This window comes from Salvia splendens, chromosome 8 (genome assembly GCF_004379255.2).
Source record: "Salvia splendens isolate huo1 chromosome 8, SspV2, whole genome shotgun sequence".
Lineage (NCBI taxonomy): Eukaryota > Viridiplantae > Streptophyta > Magnoliopsida > Lamiales > Lamiaceae > Salvia > Salvia splendens.
In genome coordinates, this window is record NC_056039.1 from 27,897,366 (window position 1) to 27,920,622 (window position 23,257).

At 35.4% G+C, this 23,257-nt stretch overlaps 2 protein-coding genes across 8 annotated transcripts; one reads left to right on the forward strand and one right to left on the reverse strand.

Annotated features, from left to right (window-relative positions):
• Nucleotides 1-8,378: 8,378 nt before the first annotated feature.
• On the forward strand, nucleotides 8,379-15,023 carry LOC121743416. Of its 6 annotated transcripts, none has more exons than XM_042136719.1 (14): nucleotides 8,379-8,517; nucleotides 9,206-9,347; nucleotides 10,181-10,262; nucleotides 10,380-10,483; nucleotides 11,156-11,282; nucleotides 11,354-11,448; nucleotides 11,891-12,014; nucleotides 12,419-12,499; nucleotides 12,674-12,772; nucleotides 12,847-13,032; nucleotides 13,798-13,932; nucleotides 14,154-14,219; nucleotides 14,301-14,432; nucleotides 14,659-15,023. In XM_042136719.1, the coding sequence occupies exons 2-14, from the start codon at nucleotides 9,307-9,309 to the stop codon at nucleotides 14,872-14,874; spliced, it is 1,488 nt and encodes a 495-aa protein (XP_041992653.1). In that variant the 5' UTR covers nucleotides 8,379-8,517; nucleotides 9,206-9,306; the 3' UTR covers nucleotides 14,875-15,023. The 6 variants fall into 6 exon arrangements, with proteins under 6 accessions (XP_041992653.1, XP_041992654.1, XP_041992655.1 ...); XM_042136720.1 differs by having other exon boundaries at nucleotides 8,389-8,513; XM_042136721.1 differs by lacking the exon at nucleotides 8,379-8,517 and adding an exon at nucleotides 8,535-8,897 and having other exon boundaries at nucleotides 13,798-13,923.
• A 387-nt stretch (nucleotides 15,024-15,410) lies between these two features.
• LOC121742900 (myb family transcription factor PHL7-like) lies at nucleotides 15,411-20,518 on the reverse strand. Of its 2 annotated transcripts, none has more exons than XM_042136024.1 (7): nucleotides 20,169-20,518; nucleotides 17,988-18,218; nucleotides 17,078-17,154; nucleotides 16,969-17,011; nucleotides 16,780-16,837; nucleotides 16,485-16,557; nucleotides 15,411-16,170 (listed from the first exon to the last, which is right to left on the reverse strand). In XM_042136024.1, the coding sequence occupies exons 2-7, from the start codon at nucleotides 18,205-18,207 to the stop codon at nucleotides 15,628-15,630; spliced, it is 1,014 nt and encodes a 337-aa protein (XP_041991958.1). In that variant the 5' UTR covers nucleotides 18,208-18,218; nucleotides 20,169-20,518; the 3' UTR covers nucleotides 15,411-15,627. The 2 variants fall into 2 exon arrangements, with proteins under 2 accessions (XP_041991958.1, XP_041991959.1); XM_042136025.1 differs by having other exon boundaries at nucleotides 16,485-16,554; nucleotides 20,169-20,517.
• Between the last annotated feature and the right edge of the window lie 2,739 nt (nucleotides 20,519-23,257).

Genomic DNA, 23,257 nt, shown 5'->3' on the forward strand with positions numbered 1-23,257 from the left:
TAGGATTCTGTATCCAAGAAGGATTATCTCTTTGCAATGAGATAAAACTTGATAGGCAAATTAAGAAAAATAATCTTAATGAGAAGAGACAATTAGGGCAATTTTGTAACCAATTTGGAGTTGAAAATATCCCTGTTACAAAAGAAAAAACTAAAAAATATGATAAAAGAAAAGATTATAATGTCCCCACTAGAAAAACTCATAAAAGAAGAGAAAAAAGAGAAAAAAGGGAAACCTATAGAAAGAAAAAAAATATCCCTTTAATATGTGATTTTTGTAAAAAACCAGGTCACTATGCTAGTAATTGTTGGGTAAAAAATAAGAAAAATATAAGAAGAAAAATTAACAATCTTGAGATAGATAAAGATCTCAAAGATTCTATTATAGAAATTTTAGAACAAAAAGAAGAATTTAGTGATCATAATTCCGATGAGGATATGTCTTGTGAAGAAACGGAAAATAGTTCTGTTTCAGATTCCAGTAATGATTCTTGTAAATGTGATAATCTTTACGAAATCATAGCCCAGTTTTAGGATGAAGCAGAAAGTAGTAGTAATATAAATGTTATAACTAATAATGATATAACGGAACTTTTGAAAACAATAAAAGATGAGAAATTAAGACTTGAGATCTTTGATCAATTAAAAAATAAAGATTTAATTGAGAAAGATAACTATGATTCTGAACCTTATACTATGACCTATAATAATTCAGAGCCATATACTATGGCCGAAGTTAAAAGGTTAATGAATCAAAAATACTCTAATAAACCAGTGGTAAAAGATTTAAATTCAGAAATAGATAACCTTAAAAAAGAAATTAAAGAATTAAGAAATAACTTAAGGATCCAAGATTTACGTATCTCAACAATTGAAAAAGGAAAAGAAGTTTCTACTTCAAATAGCAACGACGAAGGGTTATTTCTTTCAAGACTTGAATTAATTACTTCTCAGAAATGGTTTATAAAAATTATCCTTCTTATTGATAATAACTATAAAAAAGAATTAATTGCTCTTGTTGATAGTGGAGCAGATCTTAATTGTATTCAGGAGGGTTTAATACCTACTAGATACTTCGAAAAAACCTCGCATAATTTATTCTCTGCTAATAATCAAAAAATGGAAATTAGTTATAAACTTCCTAAAGCCTTTATATGTAAAAATAAAGCTTGTATTCCTAATAGCTTTCTTTTAGTTAAGAATATTTCCAACCAAATTATATTAGGAACTCCTTTCCTTAGGAAAATCTTACCTATCAGAGTTGATAACAAAGGAATAATAGGAAATTTCGGTGATGTATCTTTAGAGTTTCCTTTCGTCACAGAACCTATTACCAGAGTCCTGAATAATATTAGAGAAAACATTATTAATAAACAAAACCAAATTAATTTTATAAAACAAGAAATTAATTCTATTAATATTGAAGCTCAATTGGAAAATCCGAAGCTTAAAGAAAAAATTAAATTAATAGAAAATAATTTTACTGAACAAATTTGTAATGAACATCCTAATGCTTTTTGGGATAGAAAAAAGCATATTGTTAACCTTGATTATGAAGACGGTTTTGATGAATCTAGAATCCCTACTAAAGCTAGACCAGGTCAAATGAATAAAGAGTATCTGGATCTTTGTAAAAAGGAAGTCAAAAGTCTTGAAGAAAAGGGTCTCATACAACCCTCTAAATCCCCTTGGTCCTGCACAGCTTTCTATGTTAATAAGCAAGCTGAGCAAGAAAGAGGAGTTCCAAGATTAGTTATTAACTATAAACCGCTTAATAAGGCCTTGAAATGGTTTAGATATCCGATGCCCAATAAAAAAGATTTATTAGACAAGCTTTTAAATGCTATTATATTTTCAAAATTTGATCTAAAATCTGGATATTGGCAGATTCAGATTAATAAAAGGGATGTTTATAAAACTGCTTTTAATGTTCCTTTTGGACAATTCGAGTGGAAGGTGATGCCTTTTGGTTTAAAAAACGCACCTTCAGAATTCCAAAAAATCATGAATGATATATTCAATCCTTACAGTGATTTTATCATTGTTTATATCGATGATATCTTAGTCTTTTCAAAAGACATCCAAACTCATTTTGAGCATCTTAGAATTTTTAAAAATCTTATTTCAAATAATGGCCTTGTTATATCCAAATCTAAGATGAAATTGTTCCAGATTTGTGTGAGATTTTTAGGTCATAATATAGAGAAAGGAAAGATAATTCCTATTAATAGAAGCATCGAGTTTGCGTCTAAATTTCCAGATGAAATAAGGGATAAAACTCAATTACAAAGATTCCTAGGGAGTATTAATTATATTTCTCCTTATTATAAAAATCTTGCTCAAGATACAGCTATTCTTTATGAAAGGCTCAAGAAGAATCCTAAGCCCTGGAATAATAGTCATACAGAAGCTATTAAAAAGATAAAAGAGAAGGTTAAAAATATCCCTTGCCTCTTAATTGCTAATCCTGATTGGGAAAAAGTTATAGAAACTGATGCCTCAAATATAGGATATGGAGGTATCCTTAAACAAATTGATCCCAAAAATAAACAAGAATATCTTGTTAGATATTACTCAGGAAAATGGAATAGTAGTCAAAAGAACTATGCTACGGTTGTTAAAGAAATCATGGCTATCCTTAAATGCGTTTTAAAATTTCAAGACGATTTATTTAATAAGAGTTTTTTAATAAAAACAGATTGCCAGGCAGCAAAATTTTTGTTTGATAAAGATTTTAAGCACGATGTTTCTAAGCAGATGTTTGCTAGATGGCAAGCGCAACTTGCTCCTTTTGATTTTGAAATTATTTATAAAAAAGGATCGGACAATAATTTACCCGATTTCCTAACCAGAGAATTTATTACTAATGGTTAATCCATACAGGATTTACTATAAACAGGAGATTCGGAATCTCCAAAATATGATTTTAAATTATAAGAATAGAATGGAAGAACTTGACAGAGAAAGGTATTATATTAGGAGATGGAGACCCTTCATTCCCCTCAGACCTATCTTGGAAGAAGCTCTTAATCTCAAAAGACTGATAAGAAATTGTGAAGACAAAATTAATATGATTATTCTCATTGGTTTAACCTAAAACGTTTCATTTTGTAGTTATGCTCCCCAGAGGAAGAGGCCAAAGGAGCCAATTCCCTTCCTTTTATAAAGGAAGAGGAGGTGGAATCCCCATTATACAGCATGGTAATAAGAAACTTTTTAAAGAAAATATCACAGGTATCGACCAACTGGAAGATAATCCAGAATTACTTCAGAAAGTTCAGGAATATCTGAACTCAAAAAAGGATAATGAGGAAACTACATCATCTTGGGCTAATAGAGTTCAAGGTTCAACATCCTATGCTGAGGTAATAACTTCATCAGAAGAAAAAGAAAAATATATTCCTTCTCCCTTCAAAGATATCATTATCTTCCTTGAAACTCATGACCTTAGATGGGAAAAAGAGCCTTGGAAGCTTATGCAGCGTTATATGGATACAGCCTCATATGCTGCTCCTTCTTATAAAAAAAGAATCTTTTATGAAGAATTCCTGACAAGTATGGGAGCTTGTGAGATCAGGCATTTCAAAACTTATAGGGAGGCTAAAGTTTATAATTTTAGCAGGATAATTATTAAGCAAATTATAACAGCTGAAGATTGGGGTTTTGGAACCCTAAGAGAAAGAGAAGGTCAGATTAAGAATAATAATGGTGGCAGGGAAGTTATAAACTTCAATTACTGGGATATTAAAGAAGCTTATTATAAAACCTTCTTTTACCAAAATCCTTATCATAAACATTCGTGGTGGATTAAAATCTGCCCAAAAGTCTATGAACAAGGACTGCCAACATGGATATATGACTGGTGGCAAACCTTTGGAACTTCTGAGAAAATACTTCCAGAAGAATTTAAATCCTTATTTTTTAAATGGAAACAAGTTTCTCCTGCACTAATAGAAGCAGAGAACCAAAATAGACTTTTTCATAATATGGAGACTCTTCATTTTTATGCAGAATTTGGTATCCCATGGATCTGGAAATGGGAACCAGAAATTGGTTTTGATCATAATAATGTTCCGTGCCTTAAGAGGAAGTTCTTCACTAGGTTTTGGCCTACAATGATGGAGAAGGATAAGTCAGGAGATATCCAAGGTCTCCAGACTCTTCAATTAATAAAAGAAAAAGTTTCTTTTTATAAAGAACAAAAGAGAGTTAATAAATCTCTGAAAAAAGACATTTCTCCTTTTGAAGAATTCTTGAGGAAGAATATCTCAAAAATGAATGAGAAGGAACTTATAGCAAATTATATGGCTAGTATTGGAAAAGACATTGATCATATGGATGAAGATGAAAATGAAGATGAAAACGAAGAAGGAGATACAGATATTAACTCTCCAGATTTCTCTCCAAATAATAATGAGCATAAAAATTTTAGGGATGCTCAGGATCCATTCGAAGAAGAAGAAGGCTTCTCAACAGAAGATAATTTTGCTAACTTCATCAAGATGATCGAGAAGACGCCAGATAAGGCAAATGAGAGCCAACAAAGTGGAAAGATGAAAGAATAAAGGGTGCATTCGCTTTCGCCAGCATTCACCTTCGTCAGCCCTTACGTCAGCTGAAAAATCATAAATTTCAAATCCGGATTTGAAATCCGACTTTGTTGTCTTTAAATAAGGTCTTGTTATAGGAAAAGATCAGAATCTCATGTGTTGAGATAAGAACTCTCTCTCTCTCTCTCTCTCTCTCTCTCTTGTAACCCTCCATCCTTACTCCTATTGTAAATTATCCCTCGGGAAAGGTTTTTCAATATATTTTGTAAGTTTCCTTTACTACTCTGTTTTTATAAGTATTTATTTATGATTGGCTAAGTTTATAAGTATTGGATAAACTAGGAGATAAGATACTAAGAAATTAATTATGGAAATATAATTTTAATATCGAAAGGAAAATATACCCAGGTTTGATTAATTATTGATTTTTATGGCTATTTCCTTGGGTCTGGATTCGCCCGTTGTTGCCAATGTTTAGGCGTTTTCTTGGGCTTGCCTCCATTGACATAGGATGACTGGCCATATTTAATCAATAAGAAATCAGTAAAATTCCTTTTGGTATATTTCTCCTTCCCTTATTAGGATGATAATTCTATAATTATGGCATCCCCCTCTTACGATCCTCAAGGCATGTGCCTTGAAAGATGGTAGTATATCTTTAATTTTCAAATAATAAAATAGATACCACTAAAATTGTGCTATTAAACTATGTTCACCATTTTGTCTTTACTTTAGTTTTTCATGCTCAGCATCAAATGATTGGGATCATGAGCAAATTATTGGAGAACTACTATTAACTTAATACACACATGGATGTGGCTTCGCCTTCATGTGGTGATGGAAACGATTCCTCTGGCCACTGGGAACAAATTATTTAAGACAATTAGGCTCGTGACTAACTTAGAGGCTGCTGCTTTATTGGATTAACTTTCAATTTTAGTAGAAATAGTAACCCCTTCGAATTTCATTCATCTGCATTTTTCATTTCTCATTTTGTGATTTACAAATTACTAAACGCCGGTAATGATTGAAAATAAATTGCGAACCTAAGGCCATCCACAACGTTGTTCCTATACCGTTCCTATCTCGTTCCTTAAACCACTATTTGAGGGCCCCACTGTACTTTTTTACTCCATTCTTTAACTAAGGAACGGAACCTGCAACCCTCCGTTTCTTATCCGTTCCTTAACCGTTCCTTAAATTACTATTCATTCAATTTCATTTTTTATTTTTATTTCCAATCCAATTCAATTAAAACAAACACACTTCATTAAAATTAAAATAACATTACAACATAAAATATAAATACAACTTAAAATTCAAAAAAATAAAAAAAAAGACATAATTAAAATCCTAAAAAATGACATAATTTAAAATACAATTTTATAAAGACATCCTTAAATGTTTTATGTTTCACTTTCGATGTGGGACAAAATCATTCAAGGATGTCTCTATAAAAGAGAAACAACCAAGGATGATTTTATCCCACATCGAAAGTGGAACATAAAACATTCAAGGTTGTCTCTATAAAAGAGAAATAATCAAGAATGAAGTTTGTCCCACATCGAAAGAGAAACATAAAACATTCAAGGATGTCTCTATAAAAGAGAAACAACCAAAAATGATTTTATCCCACATCGAAAGTGGAACATAAAACATTCAAGGTTGTATCTATAAAAGAGAAACAACCAAGAATGAGTTTGTCCCACATCGAAAGTGAAACATAAAAACATTCAAGGTTGTATCTATAAAAGAGAAACCACCAAGAATGATTTTATCCCACATCGAAAGTGGAACATAAAACATTCAAGGTTGTATCTATAAAAGAGAAACAACCAAGAATGAGTTTGTCCCACATCGAAAGTGAAAACATAAAACATTCAATGATGTCTCTATAAAAGAGAAACAACCAAGAATGATTTTATCCCACATCAAAAGTGGAACATAAAACATTCAAGGTTGTCTCTAAAAAAGAGAAACAACCAAGAATGAGTTGTCCCACATCGAAAGTGAAACATAAAAACATTCAAGGTTGTATCTATAAAAGAGAAACAACCAAGAATGAGTTTGTCCCACATCGAAAGTGAAACATAAAACATTCAAGGATGTCTCTATAAAAGAGAAACCATCAAGAATGATTTTGTCCCACATCGAAAGTGAAACATAAAACATTCAATGATGTCTCTATAAAAGAGAAACAACCAAGAATGAGTTTGTCCCACATCGAAAGTGGAACATAAAACATTCAAGGTTGTATCTATAAAAGAGAAACAACTAAGAATGAGTTTGTCCCACATCGAAAGTGGAACATAAAACATTCAAGGTTGTCTCTAAAAAAGAGAAACAACCAAGAATGGTTTCATAAATTCGCAAGTCCATCAAATATATATGGGATATTACGAATTTCTTGTATTCATTTATTTGTAAAAATTGTTTTTTAATTATAAAAACAATTTTTATAAATAAAAGTATTTTTTTTAAAATTTGATTTTTTAAAAAAAAAATCGAATTATTGCGTCATCGTGACGGCGCCCACTCGCGGGGTAGCGAGTGGGCGTCACGCACGTCGCGGAGAGAGCCACGTCGCCGAAGCGCGTGGCGGCACAGACCGTGCCGCGTCTCGTGCCGACGGCACCCGGGACGGCATGGGCACGGAACCGTGACGAAACGCAGCGCCGCAACGCGTTCCGCTACGGTTTCGTTCCGGAGGAACGAAACGCGGAACGCCCACGACCCGCGTTGCGGGTGCTCTAAGCAAAGAGTTGGTTGTAACGTTAAAATCCTGTTTTGCTGTCTGGGAACATACTTACTCGTAATTCGTATCATTATTTTGGAGATAAATTAAAATAATACTTATATCGAATCATTTATTAATGTGAGGAAAAGAATGGGCAATAGGTAAATGCTACGTTGACCGACGTTGACACCAACATTTCAATTTTAAGATTGACACCTGATAGCATCAGCCCTAATTTAATTTGGAAATTTTAAACGATGGATTCCGTAACAGATGTTTAAATAAAAGATAGATCCATTCCCAATCTAATCGCTAATAGATTCTTTTAAAATGCAAAAATCACATAGTAATATTATTGAGCTAGCTTCCAATTTTATTGCTAAGCGAGATTCCATCCGCAATGGGGCGGACGATGGCACGACCGATGGCGCGCATCGTCCGCGCCCGCCATCGTCCGCCCCATTGCGGGTGCGTGACATAGGCCGCGGACGATCGTCGCGCCCTATACTAAGGGCGCGGAGTACAGGGCGGACGATGCCCATCTTCCGCGCCATCGTCCGCCCCATTGCGGCCTACGCGGACGATGGCCGCGGACGATAGGCCATCGTCCGCGCCATCGTCCGGCCCACTGTGGGCTACACGGACGATCGACTCGGACGATGGCACGCGGTTTCGTTTTTTTATAAATAGAGTTCATTTGTAATTTCATTTCACGATTTCACTTTCGAAACTTATAATTACATTTACATAATTACTACGAAATGGATTCAAGTCTCAATAGTCCTATGTTTAGCGGAGAGGCGCGTTGGCCGGGTACAGAACCCGGCGAATATCGTTCGTTCGATATTGGGACTTGAATATTTAGACGTTTTTTATTTACTTGTTACTTGTTATTTGAAAACATTTAAATTAATTAAACAAAACAATAAAATGATGATGTGGCGCGCCTTAGGGCGTCTCACTACAGGTGGGGGAAGGAGGATAAAACTGATGACGTGGCGCGCCTTAGGGCGCCCCACTGCTGATGCCCTTAGACGAAAAAGGAAAGGAAAATTAACAATATTATGCAAATTGCAAACACTATGAACTGAAAAGAAATGCAATTCCAATAAGATATGAGTTGTTGGGAAATTGTGGGCCGTAGCTGTAACGTCGTTACTTTTTCAGAATAACAACAAACTGAACAAAGTCATCGTTCACACTACCGCTATCGCCATCGTCTCCGCCGTAGGTGAATTTTCCGATCTCCTAAACCTCATATCTTATGCTTGCAGCTGTGTCTTTCTTTTACCTCAAACCATCTCGCTTGCTCACATAGATTGGGTGCCTCTCTCTCTTTCACATTTTCTCTGTCATTCTCTAACACACCAACTAACGTTTTCATACTTAATACTGAACAAAGATAAAGTCCTTTTCTTCTCTTTTCCTTTTCTCCAGAGTTCCTTTTTTGAAATTTTGAGTTCGGAAGCTGCAAAATTTTGTGTGCTCACTGCTCACTAGGGTTCCTCCTTTCGCTTGGTTGTGACATTCTTCGCATTTATCCAAACTCGTAGCTTTTTACAGTGAATTTAGCTTCCAAGATCTGTTTGTTGGAATTCGACTTTTTGTTGGGTAATGCTTCAATTGATTAGCTGCATTTCTTTGATTCCATCTACCATTGACTGACGCATGTGATTCAGATATAATAGGAGCTCAGCACCGTATAGTAGGAAAATGGTGAAGGCATTCAACTTTTTGTAATTGTCCGTGAGTTTGTGTGTAGTGCAAGATTTGGACTCCGTTGTCTAAAACTTTTGCTGCTATTGAACTTAAATAGTTGCTGGATTCGGTTTTCTGATACAAGGATATTTGAGGAGATATTAATTTTTATGAAAATCAGCTCTCAAAACCTCTCTGAAAAGTTTTCCTCAACTGCGCAGATTTCACATGTAAAGTGAGAGAAGTAGGTTAGCTGCTTATGCCATGGGTGGAAAATGAATCTCTTCAATTGGGATTGGCTGCTTGAGTTGTTCTGCTCAAGATGATCGACCAATTTATTAATTTTGTCATTAGGCCACCCAGGTATGTGAAGCTCATTGACTTTGTTCCTCTATTTTTCTGAACTTTTATTTCCCTTTTAACAGCATAATCAAGATCTCTTTTGACCTATATGAAAGTATTGATATTATAGCTGGAATGTAGTAAGTATTATCTCTGCAACCCCAAATTTCTAAGCTCATGTACTTTCTATAGTTGAAGCACACTAATCGTATTACGTCTAGCCGAGCTTGAATGTGAAATAAATGTCTGCCTCACTGAAAGGGATATATTGCTTGGTTGAAGATGATATAATCGTTTTAACCGTCTCCTCATAATTGATTAGTAAAAGAGCTAGAAAAGGGAATGGTGGTATGTGTTTGTTCCGTTTAAGGTAATATAGAAAAAAAAAGAATTAACATGGAAAATGTGCAAGGCATGGGATTGATTCCGTAGACTAGAGTATCTATTTAATGCAGACTACTGATTGCATGTTCACTTGTATTAGATTTTAAGTACATCCCAGGATCAGTCTATTTTGGGCCTCTTGATAATGTTTAACTTCTGAACTGGGATTCTTTGAATGCATCACCAAATTCAGGATAACCATAATTAGAAATTCATTGCTACACATGCATACCTTTCTTTTATGTTTTATAAACAGTTTGGACTTTTTAATGGTATTTATAAATGGTCAATTTAATCTTTCTTCCACTCCTTTTTATGATTGTCGTTATGCTTTATATGACAGTATATCATGTCACTTGTATGTATCCCTGTTTTTTAATTTTGTTTTCTTACATTTTGATTTACCATTAAATGAGGAAGTTGCTACCATTATTATTTTAATTTACCATCTCCAATTGCTATTTGAACAGAGCTCATTACAACCCAGATCAATATCTATGGGAAAAGGATTTTACTCTGGCAGGAAGGAAGTACAATAGAGAAGATGTTGAGGCAAGTATGGGCATCAGTTACTAAAATCTTCTCTCCTACATTGAATTAATGAATGTCTGCTGTGCATTTCTTGACTTAAATTGTACTTAGTGTCTGAAAGTTTAGTTAACTTTGCAGCTTAGTAATGAAAGGGGTCATACCTTAAAATGTAGCCATTATGCTCCTTCACAAGTCCCAGATGGTTCGCCTCTCCCTTGTGTAATATATTGCCATGGAAACAGGTACAGTCTTCTTTTTAGAAACCTATTATGTTAGATGTTGCTTTACCCTATTTATGAACTAGTTTCTTTCCTCACTTATCTTCTGCGGATAACTATATTAATGTGTTTTGTTTTGAGGATAAAAAGTATGAGAAAATATTCATTGGTAGGGTATAATATGATCTACATTTGGATGATTGATTTTACTACACATAGCCCTGATTGTCTGCGGAATCAAATCTTCACTTATCAATATCTAGCTTCTTTTAAGGAATCAAAATGTTCAATAACATAACCGCTTTACTTATTAAGAATGACTAACTACAAACCAAAACATCAATAGAATAACTTCTGAATTATTTTCATCTCTAAAATTGTCTTTAATCCCAAGGAATTGTACGATTTGCCAATTCTTTTAATATTATAAATGTAGCCATGATTGATAATTGCAACAATTAAGTGCAATTTTGGCAATTCTTGCACTGGAAAAACAGCTTCTAATGCCAAATGTCATGGAAGATGCGTGCACTTGCACGGACACACATTTCAAATAGTTATTCCCAACTATTTAGTAGATCGGCCAAACCAAAAATTAAGTTATTCCCAAAATTTATGTGGATTAGGAGGATGCAGAGTGAGAGCTTTCAAATATGATGTGGTGAAAACTTATTAGTTTTTTTTCTTGTTGTTCAGCGGATGTCGGGCAGATGCAAATGAAGCAGCTGTAGTTCTCTTGCCTTCAAATATCACAGTGTTCACCCTTGATTTTTCAGGTTCTGGCTTGTCTGATGGAGATTACGTTAGTCTTGGGTGGCATGAGGTACCTTTACTTTATCATCTTTTTTCTTCTCTACTCCATGACTGAAGTAAAAGCCCCTGCCTCAATTTCAGAAAAATGATCTCAAGGTTGTGATATCGTATTTGCGGAGCAATGAGAAAGTGTCTCGCATTGGCCTTTGGGGAAGATCAATGGGTGCAGTTACAAGGTTGGTGGTTGACTATATCACTGCCCAGAAGTCAGATTTATTGGGCTAACAAATCCATCACACCCCTAACCTTTACATGTTTGTACTTGTTTGCACAACAAATTTTTTTTTGTGACAATCTCAAGTTTTTTCTCGATTCATTAGTTATTTAGATAATTGTTTTTCATAATGATGTAAATGTTCAGGATAGATCAATTGGGGGGTATTTTACTAGAATAAAGTAGCAGATCTCTGTGTAGCTCATTTTTTGCTTTCAATTCTTTTACTTGACTTCTGTTTATCATCTCAGGTTGATGTTGTTTTGAACTAGATAATTTTAGTAGGAATTTGCTTTTGTCAGATAACTTTGTCATGATTTTGTTCATGGTTCAGATATTTAATTCTTACCACTTACCAGATAACTAAGTCTTACTTATATAACCTTTCATCAAATGTACTTTAGCCTTCTATATGGAGCAGAAGACCCTTCTATAGCTGGAATGGTGCTGGACAGTGCCTTCTCTAATTTGTTCAATCTGATGCTGGAACTTGCAGATGTGTACAAAATCCGGCTTCCCAAATTCACAGTATGTACTGATTTTAAAATTGTTTGCAATTAGTTGCCTCACTGCCTATGTCTGTAATTTGTATGTATGTCAGGAAGGATGGTCTTTTGCTTTAAAAAATCTCTTTTTATTACCATGAGAATTTGGATGTTTCCAGTTCAAACTTCTCAATTGTGTATATTAACATGTGAAGTTTTTGTTGTAACAACAATCGACTCCTGTAATTCTTTGGTGTAAGAGTTAGCAACCATACTTGATTATATTTTGTTACTTTTGGACAACCAGGACTGTGTAACTGATCCCCTGTGTCAGAGGCAGTTTTAGGCGTCTAAAGTTGTGGAATTTTGTAAATTATGTGTAAGATTTTTAATGTTGATACCACCTGATTAGAATTACCTACTTGTCTCTCCCCATTTTAAATACAGGTCAAGATGGCTCTTCAGTACATGCGACGAGTAATACAGAAGAAAGCCAAATTTGATATCACACGACTTGATTGCATACAGGTCTTTACTTATCTTTAAGAGTAGTGAGATTGTCATTTTTTTGTCTTACCCTTGTTCCATACTCTCCGAGAAATCTTGCTCTTTGAGATCTGTACTCCAGCAGTATTTATTATGAGATGTGTGGAGCTATGATAAAGTTCTGCTGCTAATGCATTATATTATCGAAACTTCCAGGTAGCTCCCAAGACATTTATTCCTGCTATGTTTGGGCATGCGAAAGATGACAAATTTGTCCAATCTCAGCATTCTGATGCTATCTATAATTCGTATGCGGTACAGACATGGTCTCTAAATCTTTATCTTTTATATTTTACCATTCTATGTAGTAAGTTTTTGTTTTTTTACAGGGTGATAAAAATATTATCAAATTTGACGGTGACCACAACTCATCGCGGCCTCAATTTTATTATGATTCTGTGTCAATATTTTTCTATAATGTCCTCCATCCTCCTCATCCTCCATCTTCATATTCGACAAAGATTGAGAAATACTATGATCTGGGAGACGTTAAAGTTGGTACTGGTGTGGAAGAGGTAGCTCCTGCTGTATACATATTCTTAGGATTATTTCTTCACTTAGTACATGTCAATTTTATGCTAAAAGTTGCGAAATTAATGTTTGCTTCCATGCTTACTGTGGAACTTTCATCTAACTGTTTGGTTTATTTTTGTACCAAAATTTCAAAATGATATGGATTAGAGACGTGGTGTGTGTGTATTTGTGTGTGCAGACCTGTGTATATATGCATACTTCTGTGCTATCCCTTCTTAAAGACGTGGTGTGTGTTTGTATTGTTGTGTTTGTGTGTGCAGATCTGTGTATATGTACATAATTCTTTATTATCCTTTGCATTATGATGTTGCAGATTCATAATCATTATAAATTACCCCACAAATATGAACAGGAAAGGCCAGTGATTGCTGTAATCCTGTGATATTTAACTGGGAACTGATGAGATGACTAATTTGGATAAGGACCTAAAATATTTCAGTTGCATGAACATATTCTTTGTGACTGGTGAATCTCTTGCAGAATTCATTCTACCTTGTACTTAAGTACAATTCAGATTAGGAACAGCTTTTATGATCTGATACTTGGTAAACTAGTTTAACTCTGTAACAAATATTTCTTGTCAGTTATTCGTTACTTTGAATTACACGTCCTGAAGTAATGCATCTGTACTGTACAACTTGGTTATAAATGCGTTCTTGTATACTTTGCTTAAACGCAATTATGCACTGTGCTTTACTCTGATGCTGGTCTTCTGTATGTGGTGATCTAACTGTTTTCTTTTTCAGAATATTCTATATGAGATAATAGCTGGGCTTCGCAATGTAAGTGCTGATGCACCTAGTTCTTCTGCTGCACCTCGTAGCATTTCATCTACAAAATCTGTGGGGGAACTACTCTCTGACATAGCTCCCGTATGTAATGTAAAATCTCTCTCTCTCTCTCTCTCTCTCTCTCTCACACACACACACACACACACACACACGATTGGTCTGTCTTTGGAGTTTTAGGAGTGTAAATACACAACATACGTTTCTGTTCTGCTTCTGTAAAATGTTCTTGTCTCCAGACCTTTTAGATGCTACGCAAATTTTTTTACAATATAAACGGCTGCATTTTCAATTGTATATGATGATTATTACAGGATGCTTTGACTTCTGAGGAAGCTGATCTCAAGATTCTCAACGGCAGTGGCACATCACCTCCAGAGGTACTTGAACCTGCTTCAAGTGAAGCATCATTGCATTGAGCTACTTCTCAGAACTAAAGCTCTTGAATTTCAATTTTTTAGGACAAGCAAGCAGGCCAAAATGAAGAGTGTTGCTCCTACACGAGCTCAAACAGAGAAAGTTGGGGAAGATGCTCGTCTCTGGGCAGTGATGATCTACCTTCTATGGAGACAAGCATCAGTAACTCCGACCAGGTGTCTTTTCGTACCTCTCTGTCATTTTCTCACCTCTGCTAGTTTTTAGAGCTGTGTATTTGCAAAATCTTCTGTTAGTCTCTCCTTATTCGTTTTCTAGCTCCTCTGGAGATCCTTGAGGTCTGCAAAAGCCTATTGATCAAGAAATCATTATAATTACTGACCTTTGAAGCTTATCCGAGTTTGGATCCATTTCTTCATTTATGCTGACAACTTCAATTTACAGACAACTATAAAGGTCCTTGCCACGCCCCTTCGAAATCCAGGACAAAATACACTAGAGTCTCCAAAGGACGACACAAAGAAGAAGAAAAAGAACAAAGCTAGTTCGAGCACAAAAAAGTCGAAACGGGAGAAATTTGAAAAGCTGGAGGCTCTAAGCCAGCGCATTCGTCTTTGCATCTTGAAGAGAGTTAATCATAGGAGAAACTGCTCGACATGACTAACCCTCATTGTAGAATAGGATGTTGATTTGTTAGGCTTCCATACTTTGCTTTGTATTTTCCAAGAAAAAACCCAACTCTGATATGTTGCTGGGAGGCTACCCACTTTGCTTATTATTTCATGCAGCTCTCACCACCATTTTAACCACTCACTTTACATCTTATTTGTTCTGCTAAGTGGAGTTCTGGTTTCGTTATTTTCGTACTCAAAATGGAAAAATCGGTTAATAAGGGAAATGTGCAGAGCAGATTTTCAAAGTTATATTAAACATCTCTGGAAGAAGTAAATCAAGATCGTATATTTCTCATTTACCTCTTTAAAAAGGCAAATATAGTTTCATAAAGAGTAGTAAAATCCAAAGGAAAATAACTAGACCACATTTACCTTTTGCTTGAAGGAAAGGTAAAAATATCAATATTTAAAATTGAATTTATAATACCTTCCCAAATACTTTTTTCAATGGAGAATGAATTTCAGTAGATAAAAAGTAAATGTGATAGTTATTTTTCTCTCTCTCTCTCTATACCTCCTCCCTTGGAGTATGAAGATGCTCTTATTAGAAAGATTAAACTAAACAATCTCACCCACTTAGAGGCAAAGTTTCAAGTGTAGTCAAACCGACAGTTCTAAACCTAACTTTCTGCGTACAATCTAAATACTGCATTGGTTCTTAATGCATTTATATGTATATATTAGACACTAGAGATACATGATGATAACTAAGAAGCTGAGAATTATGCAACTCTACAAATTACATATCACCATAGAGCTTTTGCAATTGGTATTCATCGCTAGTGGGTAGTTCTGATGAATGGTCGAACTGCTCACTTGCTAAGAAAAGAGAATGTGGCTGTTGGTAAGGAGAGTTTAGGCTCGACTCCAGTATTGAATGGGAGGAAGCCATCTCTTGTTTAGTGAACAACGCATCATTGCTCCTGCATTTCCTTTTCACTGGCCTCCCGTTAGGGCTCTCAACTGGTGAACTAGCATGACAGCCAGAATCAGGGGTTAGAGGCTCATCATGATGAGAAGACAAGGATTCATCCAGAGAAAAACTCTTTGCAGAAGCATGTACGTTCACAGGCTTGTCCACAAAAGGTGATTCAGATGTTGGAGCAGGGGTTGCAGGGTCGGTTTTATTATCAGATTCTGGGCAAATGTCATCTGTCTCGGGAGCAGAAGGCCCTGAGCCAGGCGCTTCTGAAAGAACTCCACTTATGCGTTGCTGTTCTTCAATAATTTTTTTTAAGTACTTTCCTTGGGCTTCTATCCGTAATTGTAGCTGTCTTTGCACCTGTAAATACCATTACAGGTCTCAGCAAAGAACAACTTTTCATAACTAAATAAGCATGCGTTCCCAAAACACTTTGTAATAATGCTCCCAGCTTCTCATGGTTTCATGTGGTAAAATAAAATGGTGCAGCTTGAATTCATATGAACAACGACTGCTGTGCCTACATATCAGCATCTCTGAAATGAATTGCTGTCAGTTTGGTGCTGTAGTCGTCTAAATCCTTATATATCCATTTATGGGGTTTAGAAATGTGAGTTATCAAGGCATTTCTCATACAAACAAATTGGTAAAAAGAAAATTCAAACAATATATACCTCTAATTGTTCATGCAGTCGCTTTTGGACTTCCATTTGCAGTTTGAGCGCTTCAGTTATTTGCATTCCACTACTAACATCAAACAACAACCCCCTTGTTAAAGTGATTATTTTAATCATAATACAAAATTAGCACAGGGATAAGGGTAATAGAGTGTACAGTTGATCAACATATGAGAAAAAAATTAATTAATGAATAACTAGATGCCCTTTAATATTACTCCATAAAATAGCCTTGTAAATTAAGACACGGTTCAAGTGGAAACTGATAAAGATAAGAAAGGATTTTACTCACGATGAACCATCCAAGCCCGAAAGCATATCGCCCGATTCTTTCCTATCAGCTTTTTTCCCTTATTTCAAATAAAGAGTAAAACTCATCAATAATGGAGTACCAAACACTACCAAAATCTGAGGAAGTTTCGAGAACTAGACAATGGGCTAACAGCTAGCTATCATTCACAGCCACATTATTATAACCTACCATCGGAAGAAGAATCTGGTAGATACTTAGCCAGCCGGTATTTCTGTTTGAGAAAATTAATGTTAGTGAAGCTGAGAAGCAGTCAAATATATCAGACAGCGGTAGATACCTGCAAGTGGCTTTTTACATGGTAAATTGTTAGCCCTTGAACTCCCATAACCCTGAGAACACCTTTAGGAGTAGCTCCTGAATGAACCAGTATTAATAAAATTGAATATGTTTACTGTATCTGGACAAGAGGAAACAAGAATGGGGTACTTCATGCATACAACCCAGTACAGCATGTACCCCCAATTCAACATATTTATCGCCAACCAACCTATGTACTCAATAGTAGGACTGGGACACTAAGCATTGTCGAGTATATCTTTACATAAAAACCATGGAAAATAACTTTAAAGAAGCAATGCTACCCTTTCATGAATGGTAAGAGGTAAGGGAAACATTTTTCTATTTTTTCTATCCTTAACCTTTACCACATCTGATACAATCCCACATCGATTTCACACGAAAGTGTGGAATAGCATATAATAGGGAGTCAACCCTTTACCTTTGACCATGGTTTTGGGTTAAGTTAGGGCTTCCTATCTTATATGCTTATCAATTTGGTGCGGTGAACGTGGATCCGGATGTCCTACGGAAAGGGGCTACCCGTAGGTGTGACCAAAGGGGTGCCACCGAAAAATGTGGGCCCGAAGGAAAAAAGGGCAGCAAAAGGGATGGTGGGCCCGTGGCTTGGGGTTTGCCACCTAGCGTGTGCCGTCCGTGGACGTCCGGTTTAAAAGAGGGATGGATTGATACGATCCCACATCACTTTCACACGAAAGTGTAGAATAGCATATAATAGGGAGTCAACCCTTTACCTTTGACCATGGTTTTGGGTTAAGTTAGGGCTTCCTATCTTATATGCTTATCAACATCTTTCAAGTTGTTGAGTACATATTGCTTTTTCTAGACCTTCACCCCCCTTGATGTCGGGATCAATGTGAAACTAATGTTATCAAGTAACAAGAACTCACGATCTGGCCCACCAAGCTGTGCGACAGCATCAACAAACCGTTCATGAAGCTCATGGTTCCAACGGAGCCGCTGCTTAGAGGCTAAACTTTGATTGTTGCTCCCACTATTAGATCCACTGGTAGGATCCATTGTGGTATCAACACGGTCTAACGGCTGACTTCGAGCAATTGGATTGCTTTGCACCAAGCTTGAACTAGGAACACCCGGGGGCTGAAACATATTTCATTAACCTATGGCAGGAAACAGATGATGAAGTCAATATGGTGTAATTGAACAATAGGATCGTATAATAAAAATTCACGATCTGGCAAAAACAAACACTACAGAAAGAATCAAACATATAGTACGGAATTCTTGATTATCAATTTTTAGAAAGTAGTGACCTTTCACTTCTCTTTTTCCCCTCCATGTGTGCATAATGCCAAACTCGCAAATTATTTCAACCAAAACCAAATTCCATTCATAGGATTAAACCATGAAATATGTTATCACTTATCAGTCAGTTTAATCCACATACACAATTTTATTCTGAAAACAATTAAGAAGACATCGCAGTACAAGCTTCAAAAAAAATTCAAATTACCAATCTGAAATATGTTAACAGAGCTTATTTTTTTCATGAATAAGTAACTAGTAATAGGGATTTCAGAATGGCCAAATCTAAGTGGAATAACAGTCAAGCACTAGTTCGAAAGGGCATCATTTGACCTCGACAATATAAAGTACTCTGGACGAGTTATAAACAAGTGGATCACGAGAGGAAAGAAGTGAAGTAATCTACAACAGCCACAGAGAAAACACAGATGATATTTATATCAGGTACCTAGTTTCTATGACTTTTAATGAAGCAGGTTGGTGACCTGAAATATACCATCCACACAAAGTAATGGACCAGAAACCAGGAGAAAGAGATAAAACCACACAAAAAGAAAAAGTACATACTACATTAAACTGCAATATCTGATTCCATAAGTCCGAAAAATGTCTCCCAACGCATGAAATAGAGCTCATTTACAACATTAAAAACAGAAAAACAACCGTGGCGTTTTTCAACATAAGATCAAATCAACGAAAGGGTCCTAAATTCACAGGAAAGCCGTCGTTGAACAAGTGTTAAGAAAAAAATACTATCAGATCTCATTTCAGTTGCGTTGTTAAGTAAACTTGGCAGTTCGTTTCTCGCTACAAAACGAAATAATTATTAGAAATGGGTCACTCACCCCTTAAAAGGCCTTATAAGGGGGAGGGTTATCCATACTTTTAGGGTTATCCATACTTTTATAGGTGAGAAGGATCGTTACCAAGTCGATGTGGGACAAGATATTAAGAATTTTAACACGCCCCCTCACGTGTGGGCCGGAAGGCCCGAATGACACATCGGACTTTGGTTATCCATACTTTTATAGGTGAGCTAGGATCGTTACCAAGTCGATGTGGGACAAGATATTAAGAATTATAACACGTCCCCTCATGTGTGGGCCGGAATGACACTTCGGACTTCCATCACGTGGGTAGGCAAGAGAAGGGAGGGTTAGAATTTTAACACGCCCCCTCACGTGTGGGCCGGAGTGACACGTCGGACTTCCATCACGTGGGTAGGCAAGAGAAGGGAGGGTTATCCATACTTTTATAGGTGAGCTAGGATCGTTACCAAGTCGATGTGGGACAAGATATTAAGAATTTTAACACGCCCACTCACGTGTGGGCCGGAATGACACATCGGACTTCCATCACGTGGGGCCGGAATGACATCGGACTTTCATCACGTGGGTAGGCAAGAGAAGAGATAAAGAGATAAACTCCCCGCTCTGATACCATATTAGAAATGGCCCACTCACCCCTAAAAGGCGTTATAAGGGGGAGAGTTATCCATACTTTTATAAATGAGCTAGTATCGTTACCAAGTCGATGTGGGACAAGATATTAAGAATTTGAACAATAATAAACAGCTAATTACCGAATTATACCCTATATACGCCTAATCTTTGCTTTGTTCTAGCAGAGAACAGCAATGATTTGCAGTACGCCATCAGAAATCAACATTCTCAAAATCCAAATTCTCCATAGAAATCGAAAAGGAGTTGACCCGCGATAGCGTGTAAAATTAATCACAGAAAAGCAAAGCAAGTGCAGAATCCAAACAAGTAAACACAATACAAAAGCAGAGGTAAAATTAGTACCCAGATCTAGGAAATTGAAAGAAGCGATGCTCCAAATCTTTCAGGAACACGGAAGCATGCTATAATCAGAGCGCTAATTCGAAGCTGGGGAAGACCAACTAGTCGGAAAAAATATGAAATTGAGTGAACAATTATAGGTTATAAAATTAGGCAAAACTGCAACATGTGCAATGAATGTGGACTGGATTAAGGGGAGTGAGCTGAATTAAAAAGCTCTGAATCCACAAAAAGGAATCAGCAAATTTTTTTAATAACAGACTCTTACTATATTTTACGAAGGGGGGAAACGGTGTAGGTGATGAATATTAATGAAGTATCGAAACATTAAAGCTCTGTTTGGCAGAATATTATCCTTGGAAAGTAATTTCATTCACAATTTTATGGAGTAGTAATTTGGTATTTTGCTGGTTTTATATAAAAATAAAAGTAATATGACTTCTAACAAACTGGATAAATAATGCAACTTTCTATAATTCTATTTTATAATTTCAGGTTGCATGTAATATTTTTACTTATTTTATTTATACAAATTATAATAAGAACTATAAACATCATTATTATTGTAATTAACATTAAAAATTGTCAATTAAATCATAATTTTCATTGACTTCGATCCCATAGTAATGGAGTCATCTCTCTTCTTAGTAAAAATCAACGCATTTCTTCTTATTTACTTTACTCTTTCTTACTTTATTATCACATCATCTCTACATTTTTCATTTTCCACTTTATGATTTAATTAACTCATTTAATACAATTTTTTTTAAATCGCGTGCCGAAGAGAAACACATTCATGACTATATAACGGATGGGGATTTTATTAGCCACTTTTATGAGATTGACCAGAAGTCAACCAAAAGTTATGATTTAAATGACAATATTCTCTAAGAGCATTAGCAATGGGGCGTCCTATGCACCGCCACGTCATCTTTTTTATCCTCCTACCCTTCCACCTGCAGTGGGGCGTCCTATGGGACGCCCTAAAGGGCGCCCTATAGGTTTTACTATTGTTTAGTTAATTCATTTAAATGTTTTCAAAATATATAATACAAACTAATTAAAAAACGCAACGATTAAATAAAAACCGGCGAAGACTACATTGATTAAACAAAAGTTACACGATTCAAGTTGGTTAATCTACGAAATTCTCAACTTCTGAATGTTACAAATGAAGGTGGGGTAAGGGTATTTAAACAAATTTTTCGAATTTAGCATTAAAAAAAATAAAAAACGCGTGCCATCGGGCGCGCCATCGTCCACGTCGCCCACAATGGCGCCCGATGGCGCGGACGATGGCGCGCCCGATGGCCTATCAGGCGCGCTTCTACCGCGGATGAAGCATAGGGCTTGGGCTTAGGGCGTCGCATCGTCCGGGCACCCACAATGGTGCCCGATGGCGCGCCCGAGGACGATGGCACGCATCAGGCGCTCCTTCGAGCGGGCCATTGTGGATGCTCTAATTAATAATATTATTTTTGTTATTCTTATCATTCATTCCGTCCAAAAAAAATACACGTAGATCAATTTGTAAATTATATGAGTTTTAATGCGTAATTGGTAAAGCAAAAGAGAGATAAAACTGTAATAGAAGTAGTATTGTGAATTGTGAGGTTCATATTATTAGTTGTTTAAAATTGTTCTTATTTAGAATTATTATAATTTTGATGTACAACTCAGAATAATAAATTAGTTTATTTTTGTAAATATGTATCCAAATAACAAAATTAATCGATGCCTTCACAAGGACTGTACGTGTCTTTCACTACTCAATATGAATATTGTAATATATTGAAAGAGTAATTACTATTTTCTACAAGAGAATCTAGTGTCTGGATTTTGCAGGCAAATGTATTAGCAACTAATGGCGGATTTAGAAACTGGAATTCGGGGGTTTTATTATTTCCAATTTTGTGGCGTCTTTTCGTTGCTTTCTCCTTCGCCGTCATCCTCATAAACCCTACTAAAATAATTAACCAACGTGTTGTAAATATCATTGTCGTCGTAAATACATTTTCATGCTTGAATATGTTGTCTAAATAAGTAGCTTAGAAATCACAATTCGCCTTAAACAATATTCATCCTTTTTTTAACTTCATTTACAAAAATTTAAATTGTCAAATTTCATAATTTAATAATAAGTCTTTTAGACAAAAAACAATAAAATGGATAAATATTTCGTTATTGAAAATAGATATTTGACATTTAATTAAAATTAGATAAGAAAATACTACTCCTGATGGTCTAATAATTAATTAAAAAGTTATGAAATTATTTAGCACAACTTTTTATATTTTAAAATTATCTATTTTAATTACTTTTTATTAAAATAAGATAGATATGTATATATAGTTACCAATCCATTATTTTTGAAAAAAATACTTACAGTATTAAATTTTGTATGTATTAATTTAGTATTAGTAGCCATTACAGTTAATTAATTACTTTAATTAGTAGAAGTATTCATTTATTAGTGATCTCAAAAGTTAATTAAATGAGTTATCAAAATTGAAAATTAAAGTACACAATCAAAAGATATAAAAGTGATTCAAATAACCAAATGTGTGGGTCCCACAATGTGTCATTTTTTCCTTTTCGGTTTCATCCTCTTCTTTCCCTCTTCTAGCCTGAAACTCTATTTTCATTCTCTGCATTTCAGTTTTTTCAAATTCTTCCTCTCATTTATTCAAACTTCCTACTATATAAGAACAGTGACAACTCTCTTTCCGCTCCGGCGCACCGTGGGGTTGACGGAGACTTCAAAGGGCGGACTATACATAGTATTCAACTTTATAATTGATTTCTCTCTTTCCCTGTCACCTAATTTAATTTGCTCGCCTTTGCCTTTTTTTATCTTTTGAATTATTAAATTCACATCACATCCAAATTAATCATGACATATTTGCAACATTGAGCAACAACTGTTTCGATAAGTTAGTCTATGACTCTATTCTAGTAGTAGTATTTGCTTACACAACATTTACAAAGACACAATATACTGACATACAATACCATTGAGTACACGCTATGCCTATGGCTATGCCTATGGCTATGCAAGTAACTGTATTCTTTTTGAAATATAGAGAGACATG

Bases quoted from the DNA above. Each gene is read 5' to 3' on its own strand.
- LOC121743416 (XM_042136719.1), top strand. From the start codon at position 9,307: ATGATCGACCAATTTATTAATTTTGTCATTAGGCCACCCAG. The intron at 9,348-10,180 runs GTATGTGAAGCT...CTATTTGAACAG, and splicing joins TTTGTCATTAGGCCACCCAG to AGCTCATTACAACCCAGATC. The intron at 14,220-14,300 runs GTACTTGAACCT...TCAATTTTTTAG, and splicing joins GTGGCACATCACCTCCAGAG to GACAAGCAAGCAGGCCAAAA.
- LOC121742900 (XM_042136024.1), bottom strand. From the start codon at position 18,207: ATGTTTCAGCCCCCGGGTGTTCCTAGTTCAAGCTTGGTGCAAAGCAAT. The intron at 17,155-17,987 runs GTGAGTTCTTGT...TGGTTCATTCAG, and splicing joins ACAGCTTGGTGGGCCAGATC to GAGCTACTCCTAAAGGTGTT. The intron at 16,558-16,779 runs GTGAGTAAAATC...GTTTGATGTTAG, and splicing joins TCGGGCTTGGATGGTTCATC to TAGTGGAATGCAAATAACTG.